The sequence below is a fragment of the Suncus etruscus genome, chromosome 1 (genome assembly GCF_024139225.1).
Source record: "Suncus etruscus isolate mSunEtr1 chromosome 1, mSunEtr1.pri.cur, whole genome shotgun sequence".
Taxonomy (NCBI): domain Eukaryota; kingdom Metazoa; phylum Chordata; class Mammalia; order Eulipotyphla; family Soricidae; genus Suncus; species Suncus etruscus.
The window spans coordinates 28923225-28935875 of NC_064848.1; the positions used below are offsets into that span (position 1 = coordinate 28923225).

General features: G+C 33.0%; 1 protein-coding gene across 3 annotated transcripts in view; it reads right to left on the bottom strand.

Annotated features, from left to right (window-relative positions):
* IKZF2 (IKAROS family zinc finger 2) overlaps window positions 1-12651 on the bottom strand; it is a 189958-nt gene that overhangs the window by 7164 nt on the left and 170143 nt on the right. For all 3 annotated transcript variants that reach the window (XM_049784155.1, XM_049784154.1, XM_049784153.1), the window contains exon 5: window positions 6153-6290. In XM_049784155.1, the coding sequence (XP_049640112.1) occupies window positions 6153-6290 (138 nt within the window). The remainder of the gene's footprint in view (window positions 1-6152; window positions 6291-12651) is intronic.

Below are 12651 nucleotides of genomic sequence, written 5' to 3' on the forward strand. Positions count from 1 at the left end.
GGGAGGCACCAAGACCAAACAGGTGCAAGACTACTAAGTAGTAAGCTAGGTACAGAGGAGACCACATATTCTAGCAGCCCTGGGGGTGAGGGAAGAGGATATGGGAGGTAGGACAAAAACGGAGGCATAGGGAGGACAAATTGGTGATGGGAATCCCCTCTGATTTTATGTAAATATGTACCTAAAATATTATTGTCAACAGTATGTAAGCCACTATGATCAAAATAAAAATTATATTAAAAATTCATAGAATCATTCCAACAACTGCAGATATGTTTATGCAATATATACCTTTTCCATATTATACATGGCAACATCAAGATATTAATTGGTTTCTTTAATATTTAGCTTAATAATTGTAAATAATAGTTTCTGGTTAGTGAAAATGAGAGTTGAACTTAGTGATCTGGCTATAAAATCTGGATACTTAGGCACTATGTTATTCTTCATCAAAATAACTTAAATTCTGACATTTGATTAGCATGTATGATTTTTCTATTTGCGTGTTTTGGTGCCACACCTGACATTGCTCAGGGCATTCTCCTGATTCTGCTCTCAGGGATTATTCCTGGAAGGTTTATAGTACCATATGAATGCCAGGATCAAACCTGGGTCAGCAAGGCAAGCTCCTTACTTGGTATCTTATCACTCTGGCCTATATGATACATTTTTAAGGACGGCAACTGGGAATGCAATCTGATACACTTTCTCAATTAAATAACCTGTTTTATTCTTTCATGGATAAATGCTTTAATCATGCAGTATAATCTTGATACTAAAATACCAGTATTTAAATACCAATATTGGTATGTTATAGCAATTTCATATTATTAACCAAGTATCTTCCTTTATCTTATTTTTTAACTCATTTACAAGTGAAATATATAGTTTACATACAATGCTTCATTTTTAATTTTGTAGTTAAATCATAAAGGCTTAAGAGTGTTCCCAACATAGCTATTTCAACCAAAAAATATCTACTCCCAATTCAATTCCAGCACAATGTGGTGGACTTAAAATTAGGGTACATATTTGTTCCCTAGTCATAAATTAGAAGAAGATTGAATATCAGGTTATGGTTTCTTTCAGGAAAAATGAAAGTTTTATACACAAAGGGGGAAAGAGAGAGCAGATATAACAGGAGAGTAGTTGCTGATTTTGTTGACTGTCACTTGGATGCCTCTCACAGATACTGTAAAGATGTGCTCAAAAACAATTTTTTTAATTTTTCTACAGAATTTTCTTTTATTTAAGAGCATAATGAATGGCACTACCACTGGATTATTATCAAATATTTGTCAAGTATCTAAGACCTATATATCCCATTCTCAATTACTTATTGAGATTTTTTGCAAGTTCAAGACTACTAAGTCCAATTCAACCAATCAAGACTGTTGCAGTGGTCTACTTTGGCTTTATTCTTTTCTTTTGATCTACTTCCAATATTTCAAGCAATAAAATGTTAGTAGAGAAACTTTTAAGATAAAATCCAAACTTTGCTTAACAGAATCTTTTGATGTGTTGTTCAATCAACCTTACTACTTTCTGATTTTGCTTATTACCCTTACTCAAGGACTCTGATTATACATATCCATTTGTAAGTCCCTAATACCCTATGCCTTTTTTAGGTTTTTATTTATTTGAACAAGCTGTTTTCTCTGAAAGAAATATCCATCTCTACTTATTTATATGATTCTTGAATTTCACAACACCAATTAGTCGTAACCATTCTGAAAATTCTCTTGGACACACCTTATATTTAGATATCTGTGTCCCATAATGCTTCACCACACTGTGATCAAATTCTTATATTTTTTTGAACATATGCAAGGCAAGCACCTTACTGTACTCTGACTTTGAAAAGCTCCCCTTTTCCATAATATTAACTTTATTGGGAATTATAAAATCTACTTATGTACAGGGCTAGAGTAATAGTAGAGCACTTGCCTTCCATGCAGCTGACATTTGAATTTAATTTATTTTATTTTATATCTTTATTTAAACAGCGTGATTACAAATATGACTGTAGTTGGGTTTCAGTCACAAACTTCCAATGCTTAGTTAGTAATCTTAGGGTAGAGACTAAATTTCACTTGCCTTTGCATTTAGTATCTGTTATCTTGTGAGACAAATATATTCAATAAATATTTACAGAGTATTTTAATGAAGGGAATTCTGTCATCCAAAGACAAGAGGTTGAATAAGTTTATTAGAAAGTTTATAAGTTCCCAATTATTTCCTCAGACTTAAAATACAGAATGTCCTTCACTACATAGCCCAAAGCAAAAATCTCTCTATGTATTTGTTTTAAGGTTGGTTATCCCTTTGGTTCACTTTTTTATTTTTAGTCTTCAGGCAAAGGGAAAATAGATAATTACATACTTTTAAAGATTTTTATTCATACTGAAAAGACTTGAAATATAAGTATAAAGAAAACTTTTCAATAATATACTCTTCTACAGACCTCAACCTATTATATTTAATTTCAATACTACATGAATTACTGTATTTTATTTTATTTTTTTTTTGCTCTATAAGATGCACCTGACCATAAGACACACAGAGTTTTTAGATGCTCTCCTTCCCTGCACTCAGACCTCAGTTCCAGACAGAATTCACCTCATAAGATGCACTTTTTGGGGAAAAAGTGTGTCTTATGGTACAAAAAGTATGGTAACAATGTTTGCACTAAATTTAAGAGACACTCTTGATACTAACTCAAGAGACACTCTTAAATGTGTCCTCAGTTTATCCTGTTCTTTTGGTCTATCACTACCTTTTATCTTTTCCTTTTTTCATTCTCACATCCATTCATTCCTCATATTATGCATCTGTCCTAGATTAGATATTGGTGACAATTTTTCTTTGGAAAACACAAATTTTATTAAGCTAATAACATTCTAGTAATATTTATTGCTTTCTGTTTGCATCAAAACCTACAATTTTTAAGATTCATTTTCTACTAAACCTTGTTCAACCTCCTTTTAATGCTTTTTACAAGTCTAGCTTGGAATGTACAGGTCACTTTAAAGTCCCATCTATTCAGTTTTCCCCATCCTCAAACACTGCCTGACTGAAGCTTTCCTTGACTTCTACACACAAAGAACAGTTGCTATCAATGAACTGATTGTACACACTAGAACATTTGATTAATTTCAATATGTTGTTCTTACTAGACTACAAATATAAGAATCAAAGTATCCATTTATATATTTAGAATAGTAAATAAAATTTAGCACATATCAGGTCCTTAATACATGTTTTTTTCTTTTTCAAAGTAACCCAAGTAGTGGCTCTAAATACTGCAAAAGTGGCCTCAGTAGCCCTTTTCCCTAACAACACCCAGCCCAAATACCAGATCAAACAATTATTTACAGATTGACCTGAGTTAATCTAGGAATGATACCTGGTTACTAAGAGCATTGCTTAGGAGGCCTCTCCCCATCACCCCTGTAACTGTTTCCTGAACTAGTTAAAGAATGTATCTGACTTCAGAATTTTTCACTGGACACTAAACAGAGAGAAGAATATGGTTTGGGAAAAGGAGGTTACAGAATATAACTGTCATATCATATAATAATGATGTTCATTTCCATACTTTTCACTAGAAAAGACCATAAACTACTATAAAAGAGTAGATATATGTAGGAGGAAAGGAGATAGATCTGAATTTCATGTGGCTCTGTTCAAAAGATGTGCAAGGTTAATTGTAAAGTCTAGTAGCATTTTGTTCGCACTATTTTTTACAGGATTTATCAATTCCTACCTCATAATCAATTTTCCATCAAGCATGTTAACATGAGAAAAAGAGAATAAGACTAATCTCGGGGCCAGCGAGGTGGCGCTAGAGGTAAGGTGTCTGCCTTGCAAGTGCTAGCCAAGGAAGGACCGTGGTTCGATCCCCCAGCGTCCCATATAGTCCCCCCAAGTCAGGGACAATTTCTGAGTGCTTAGCCAGGAGTAACCCCTGAGCATCAAATGGGTATGGCCCCAAAAAGCAAAAAAACTAAAAAAAGACTAATCACAAATTATTATCACTACATAATTAAGAAGGGTAGAGCTTGAAATGGCATTAGTATGTTTATGAAATTAAACTCCATCCAATATTTATACATAATAAAATTATATAAAAACCTACAGTTTCATTATATGCTCTGTTTTGCTTAGTACCAGAACATCTTTCCCCTCTCTTCCACACTATACTAAGGCTCACAGCCACATGTAAATGTCTTTTTTACCATTGAGATCTAAGCAACTGGGGGTTAGTGCTGTATCTCCAGTTATTTAGAGGTATTTTCTCACCACGATTACCTATTTACTTCTTACCAGTACATAATCTATAACAGGTTAATCTTGCAAAAAGTTAAATAAATGTTCAAATAATAATTTACATAATATTCACTTTCTTATACCAACAATCTTTTTAGGAGAGAATGTCCATTTCAGAGCTATATACAGCAGTGTCTCATAAATAACTGCGAAAGGTACAATGAATTAATAACCCAATTTAAGGTCAGAATTACAAAGATAAGACATGAACATATAACAATTTGTGTTATAATATGTATTTGAAGGAGAAGGAGACAGTACAGACAGTACAAGATGAAGTACAGGGTGAAGGCAAAAAAGGTCTTATGTCTGATCCCAGTTAAATCTCTAGTAGTGCATGAGATTCTACTCCCAAACTGTTGGGTATAGCCTTAATTTGGCCCTGGGGATACTGAGAATGCAGTGCCTTGGCAGTGTTTCATTGTCAGGTCTTAGCATTTAATCATCTAGTCCAGTTGGCAAAGAACCTCTGGAAGAGACCTAGAGATTGAAGCCTAATTCTTCCAAAATGTATATTTGGAAAGCTTTGGCATATCCACAAATCTTCAACAGTTCCCTTGCTTCAAAAGACTTCCAAAACCACAATATAGACAGAAACAAAATTCTTGGTAGACAAATTAAATCTCAAAACCCACTAGAACAGTACATTCGATGTTTTTTAGTATAAATTTATAATGATTGAAATCTTCATTATTTCTTAATATTTAACTGAAGTGTTAAGTAGTCAGTATATGACCTATCACATTTAACTCTCTCAGCAAGTGACATAATCAAACATAACAGTCAGATTGCAAGATCATTCATTTTAACCTTTGTTATCTAGACCGTATGCTACTCTCATAAATCCAGGTAATGGATGCTTGCAATATCAAATTAACTGAGACTGAAATGCAGACAAGTTTAAAAAAGATATTAGTAAGGATATAAAAATAAATGGACTTAATCATTAAGTAACTTTAGTTTGATTCTAAAGTTGTTTAAACTATTTTCAATTTATTGTTCAGGAAAACAAAATATTTTTAATTGAAAATATTCCCAAAGCAACAATAATCACTAATTTAAAAATAAATGTAGTTGCATCATTATTTACTTTAAAATATAAAACAGACAATCTGTGAGTCTTAAATACATATCCTTATTCTGGAGGTGACTATAGTATAAAGCTACACTATTTAATATTGATCAACTGATTTTAAGTCTGATATATAAATGTGGCAATATGTTTTATTATGTATATATACATGAATGCATAGTAAAATCAGTCAAAATATAATTAACTGGATAAGTCAAGTGTTACATACCCAAAGTACTGAAACTTGTAACTTTACTTCATTAAAGATCAGAACAGTTTGCTTATTTTCCCAGCTATATTTTGTGGGGAGGGAAATGGTGTCTAATTTGGTTGATGCTTGTGATCTCTCTCCAACTACACTATAGATTGGAGATATTTCCACTAGGATCATATCACTAAATTAATAGAGATGGATAGATAATAGATAGATAGAGTGATACTTTTCATAGGGAAACTATAGATTTATGTAAAACTACTTCTCTTTGGTGCAATGACAATGCCTTCCTGTGATATTTTCAAAAGTAGTTACCATTAGTATGTTAATTCGACACATAACAGAAAAACTTAGTTTTTGCAAAGCTCTGTTCACTGCATGTGTTTGATGAGATAGTCCTTGAAAAAGTTATGGTGAAGGGAAATTATTTCAAATAAAGTAAGATTTTATCTTCAGGTTGAAGAGTAGACCTTAAACTACAAACAAGTACAAAACAGAAGAGGGGAAATGAATCTTTCAAATGCCATTTTTACCCACCATGATGACTCATGATCTGCCCTGCAGCCTCCATGCTGACATTCTGGAGATAGTTGTGGCAGCGTTCTTTGTGCTCCTCCAATGAACTGCGCTGTTTGTAGCTTCGTCCACAGTAGTTGCACTTATGAGGTTTACCCACTGTGAAGAGAACTAAGATTAGTGTGCTGTCAGTTTCCTCCATAGCAAAATTAACAGCTATTTTTTTTGGTGGTCTAGTGGTGGTCTTCTACTTCCACTTCTCTACACTCAGATTTAGGTAAGTACAGGTAAATGGCTTCTACCAGACAAAATGAGGAAGTCGACAAACCATACCTTGCACAATAAGGGAGCGTTTCGATCATATTTATGCTCTGGCTGTACTCTAGCTGAGAGGTTAGATGAATAGTTTTCAAATGATCTTAAATTTTCACACTAACAGTTTCTCTTACATAATTCCCCCAGCTTTGACTCATTTAAAAGACAAATCAGGACTGTCCTAGATACATGATGACAATTATTTTTCAAATTTCTTTTGGTGGTAGGGGTGGGGACAGTGAACTTGTACTAAAGAAATCCAAAGCACAACAACTCAAATTGTCATTGTTTAATGAAAAGAAATTATTCATGGGTACCTAGAATACCAAAAGGAATCCAGAGATGAGAACACACACAGATAAAAACAGTTTTCTTTTCTTTCTACCTTGATAATAGCAGTTCACACATGCAAACCTTCACTACAGAGAAGTGATTCTCTTGCATCATCACTGTTCTTGTATTACCAAGAATCAACCAAGTGCTTTGAGTATTAACAATAACCATGAGGTCCAATCATATTTCATTATACTAAAATAGTAAAATTTTCAAGTCTATAGTCAGAAAATGACTGATTTCCTAGGAGCTAGACAAATTTCCTAAGATCCAACTATATTTCAGTAGAGCTGATAGAATACTGTGTTATTATAGTCTGTGTGAATGTCTTCAGCAGTGAAGTAGTGTAAATCAGGTCACTGGATTCCTATGGGAATCATTCTCCTTTACTTAGAGATAAGCAGAGAACCTTTCTATACTGCCAAGAAGAGTACACCTAATACTGGCCACCTTATAATCCCATGCTATGACATGTAAAAGTGTCCTAAGGCAATGCTTGATCTTAGCCAAAAGGCCGAGAGAAGGGATCGTCCTTAAGGCAATGCAGACTTGCATACAAGTGCCACTATTTTTCAAGCTGCAAGCCTTATTTTAGGTGTACATAAACTAAAACTAGTTATGCCATAATTCTAATTTTTAAATTAACCATTTTTTAGAAACAAAAACTCTCCAAAACAGAATGAATCATTTCTAAAACATAAGGAAAATAAGCATTTTTCAGAATGAAGAATTTCTGTTAAGTATAAACCAGGTATCTCTGTATACTGTGAAGAACTGGTATCACTGTGTTTACCAACCAACCAACCAACCAACCAACCAACCAACCAAACAAACAAACAAAAAAACAAATACAGAAAGAGGACAGGAGTTAAGGGGCTTGCTCTGAACATGGCTAACCCTGGTCCAATCCCTAGCACTGAATATGACTGCCCAAGTACCATCAAGAATGTCAAGTAGTTTCTCATAACACAGAGCAGGAGCAAACCCTGACAACTGCTGGTGGACCCAACTCCCCATTTCCCAAGCTCCTCAAAAAAGTGCAAAAAGTACTTTTCTGTTTGTTTTGTTTTTGTTTTACTTTTTGGGCCACACCCAGTAATGCTCAGGGGATATGCGCTCAGAAATTGCTGCTGGCTTGGGGGACCATATGGAACACCAGGGATGTAACCGTGGTCTGTCCTAGGTTTGCATGTGCAAGGCAAATGTCTTACTGCTTGCACCATCGCTCTGGCCCCCAGAAAAAACTTTTTATCTAAAATTTTTAGCCTAAATAATATAAATGTGCTTGTATGTGATTGTGTACAAGGCGTAGAGCCATGTATTTTAAAAGCTTTTGTTTGTTCTTATTACTCAATTTGGTATTGCTAAAAGTGCTATTTCTTTAAATAAGTGATGACTTTGTAATGAATAAAATTTTAATCAATTAATATCTGATAATCACATAATCAGTGATCCACCATAAAATAATTGTCATCTCCCTTCCTGTGCTTTATTAGACTTCTCACAATCTGTTCTACAATATCTAATACTGTGAACATATTCTATACTGTCTTCCAATTTTTAATTCAAATGAGCAGGAAAATGACATTTTATTTTACTTCTCTCAAAATTCATTTTTACTATCATAATTTTAAAAGTATATCCTATCAGTTTTACTTTACCTTTTCTCATTTTAAAATCTAGCACAATTTTCTCTTCATTTCACTCTTGTTCTAACTAAATACAACCAAAATTTAAATTTGCATTTACTCAGATCTTTTTCTGTATCAAAATTAATACCTTTTTTAAAAAAAATGTCCAATTTTTTCCAAAATAGCAATGCATATTTGTAAATTCCTATTGTTATTGACATAGTTTTAAAACAATCTTGGTGTCCCAAGGACATCAATTCATTCCTTTGCTCTCTCACAAACCATCTTTTGTTACTACAATACCTCTAAGAAGAACATTAAAATTATTTCATCTGGTATCTATGTATTTTGTGCCATTCAATGAGTCTGGTTTTCAGGACACAGATTCATTTTTATTCAATTTTGATTAGGTAGTTGTTATAATAATATATAGTTGTTTTAATAAATATATATACTCAGTATGTTTTTTTCTGAATACAGATACTCCTCGCTTAATGACCAAGTTCCATTTCAAAGACTTGGTCCTTAAGCGAATTGATTTTAGGCGAGGAACTGCATGTACTGTAGACAGTAGTACAGTATATGCATAGTACTTGACAATACAATATTCTGAATAAGTAAAATAATGAGAAAGATCCAATTGGAAACTTACACTTGTTTTAATTTGCAAAGGTTGTGTAATTTACACACAGTACTGCAATGTATTACAGAATATAAAGTGAGTGAAGTACATAAAAGCACCAAAAACCATAATACTGTACTGTAGAGTGTACAAGACGGAAAAAGGATATTTAAAATAAAATAACGGTGGGGCTGGAGAGATAGCATGGAGGTAAAGCATTTGCCTTGCATGCGGGAGGATGGTGTTTCGAATTCAGCATCCCATATGGTCCCCGAGCCCGTCAGGAGCGATTTCTGAGCGTAGAGCCAGGAGTAACCCCTGAGTGCTGCCGGATGTGACCCAACAAAACAAAACAAAACAAAACAAAACAAAACAAAATAAAATAACGGTGAAAAGATGGTTGTAAGTGTGAGCAATCGCTAAACAGGTAGGTTGTTAAGTGAGGAGTATCTGTAAATATACCTTATATTTTAAAATGCCTGTTGAATTTGAATTCAACATATTTAAAACCATCTAACACAAAATTTGACTGTTCTTTTGCACTAGTGGTAGAAGCCAGCTTCTTTTATAGCCCCTCATGTTCAAATAACTGCTGATTTCTAAATATTATTTTTCTTTTTTTCATATGAAATTAGTACATTCATTATTCATTGTTATAAGGATGGGCAAACATATGATCTTCAAATGAAATGTTTTCTCTAGAGTATTTATTCCTTTGCAATAATATTCAATGGATATTTTATTATACAAAATTGTCATCCCTTGATCTCATGCTCAAAAATAAAATATATCTTACTCCTAACTATCTTTCCATTTATATCTGAGGATTCCAGTAAGCTTACTAAGCTTGTGTTTTTAGCTTTCTGAGGCTTGGTTCCCTCTGAAAAGATTTTCCATAATTTTTACCTCTTATTTTCATAATTTCTACCTCTTACTTCCAGCCTTCTAAACATTTTATCATATATTTTAATTTTCTAAAATTTATTTTTATTATTTTAATATTCTTTTTGAATGGATAACATATTAATATATATTTAAAATACTTGTTCTTTTGGTATAAAATGATATCCTTAAAATACATAGAATTTTGTAAATCAATGTCATTGAAATATAAATGAAAAATAAACAGGCAAGGGGCTGGAGCGGTGGCGCAGCAGTAGGGCATTTGCTGACCTAGGATGAACCACAATTCAATCCCCTGGCATCCCATATGGACCCCCAAGCTAGGAGCAATTTCTAAGCACATATCGAATAGTAACCCCTGAGTGTCACTGATGTTACCCCAAAATAAAACAAAACAAAACAAAAACCAGGCAAATACATTTCTTAAAAAACAAAACAAAACAAAATAACTAAAAAAAGAAGCTTGGTTGTATTTCTCTTTTATAAGAATATATAAAACTATTTCTAAATTGTCTGTTTTCTCTCTTTGTGATTACTTAAATTCTTTTTGAGATCCTCCCAAGTGTTGCTCATAGTTCTCCATTTCCAGTCATCACAGGCTCATTAGGCAAGAAGTTCAACATACGGGCCCTGTGACACAGGGTCATGCATGCTACCATGGTGGATGTCAGGGATATAGCAGGCAAATCTCTTGGGAACATGTGACAGGTATCAGGGATCTAACTGTTTCAAGCAACCACATACAAAGCATACATTTGAATTCTGTACAATCTCTCAGGTTCCTCTTTTTTCTTTTCATACTGGCCTGTTTTGGAAGTTTCTTTTAGAAGTTTGATGTTCAAATAATTAATGTTTATTCACAATGATCAGTGAAGCACAAAAATTTTGTTTTGTTTGTTTGTTTGTGTTTATTTTTGGTTTTTGGGCCACACCTGGTGATGCTCAGGGGTTACTCTTGGCTATGCACTCAGACATTGCTCCTGGCTTGAGGAACCACATGGGACACCAGGGATCAAACCAAGATCCATCCTGGGTCAGCTTCTTGCAAGGCAAACACTCTACCGCTGTGCTATCGCTCCAGCCCTATAGCACTAGATAATTTGATAGGTGATTCCGGAAACTCCGGTGTGGCTTCATAACTTACTGAAGAAGTATTGACCAGTTAATCAAATATTTAATTACACATAACAAATTATTAGTATCTGTATCTTTTCTTTTTTATTATGCCCCCTTTTAAAAATAATTTTATTGTGACCAAAGTAAATTATAAATCTTTCACAGTAATATTTAAGATACATAGTGACAACATTTCAATTCCCTAGAAATGATGTCTCAGCACCAAGGAGAATATGAAACTTGTTATTAGTATTTTGGAAATCAAAGGATCAACCAGCATTATCAATGTTCACTCAACTTTTACATGATCTTCTTGCTTTATATATATATATATATATATATATATATATATATATATATATATATATATACACACACACATATATATAAAACATATATATAGAGAGACCCTTGACTAAGTTACTACCAACTCATCTGCTAAATTTAATTTCTCTTAGCAAAATGTATTTACTTTTCACTATGAGAGGATTAGTTAACTGGTTCTAGTGGGAAAATGGCATTGTGGTCTCATTTTGCATTCAGATTTTGTAATTAATTTATATTCAGTACAGAGCTTCATCCCTGCTCTCAACAGTAATGTTTCCTACAAATCTAGAGGCTTTTCAGAACTCTGGTACCAATCACTTCCTACTTATTCCCTTGTATTGTCTTTAAAGGTTATAGAGTATTTAGCTTTAGTATTTTAGTAACCTCTCCTTTATCTGTTTTCCTTCTGCATGGCTGCTGACCTATCATTTCCCACTGATCTCATATGTCTATATGTCTACAAAGCTTTAATTTTAAGATGCAGAAATAAATGTTGTTTTAAATTTCACTATGTTTAAGCAGACATGGTTTTCAGAGGACATATGTACTGTCATTTTATATTTTAATAGGCAGGGGTGTGAGAGAGTGGGAAAGTTAGTGTAAGGGAATTAATGTAACTACACATTTGTAAGACAATGGAATTCATGGAAATAGGAAATTACATATTTATCTTTTTGTTTATATCTCTTATGAATATAATGATAGTCATGTATATTAAAACAAGTTTTGATTGATTCACTTGAAATAGCTCTCAGTATGAACTCTAGTCGAACCTTACTAGAACTTATATCGTTGCACAGAAGCAACTATCCTTGGCATGAACAATTTTCAGAATACTTCCTTTGACTAATTGCCGAAGTTGTGATAAGACAATGAAGTTGGAAAGAAAGTAATTCTGTAGAAAACCCTATATAATTATATTGCCTTAAACTAAGGTAAGCATTTTTTAAGGTAAGAGTATTTCTTTTAAAGTAGGAATATTTTTATTTAATATAATTTTAATTGTATCTTCAAAAGTAAAAATATTTTTTGCTTTATATAAATATTTTATATTATTATTTTAAACCCCTGGACTAAATACATCTATTACTGTTTACAGGATTAAAACCTTCTTATTTTACAAGGAGTAGGATATTTTGAGAATATTAATTGAGTTTCAACTAAACTTTACAGCAGTTGTGCTTCAACTTGACCTATGTGTCTACTTTTTAAAATTTTAAGTGGTTAAAGTTACATTAGCCAATTTTTCTTATATTGCATGTTGCACCACTTC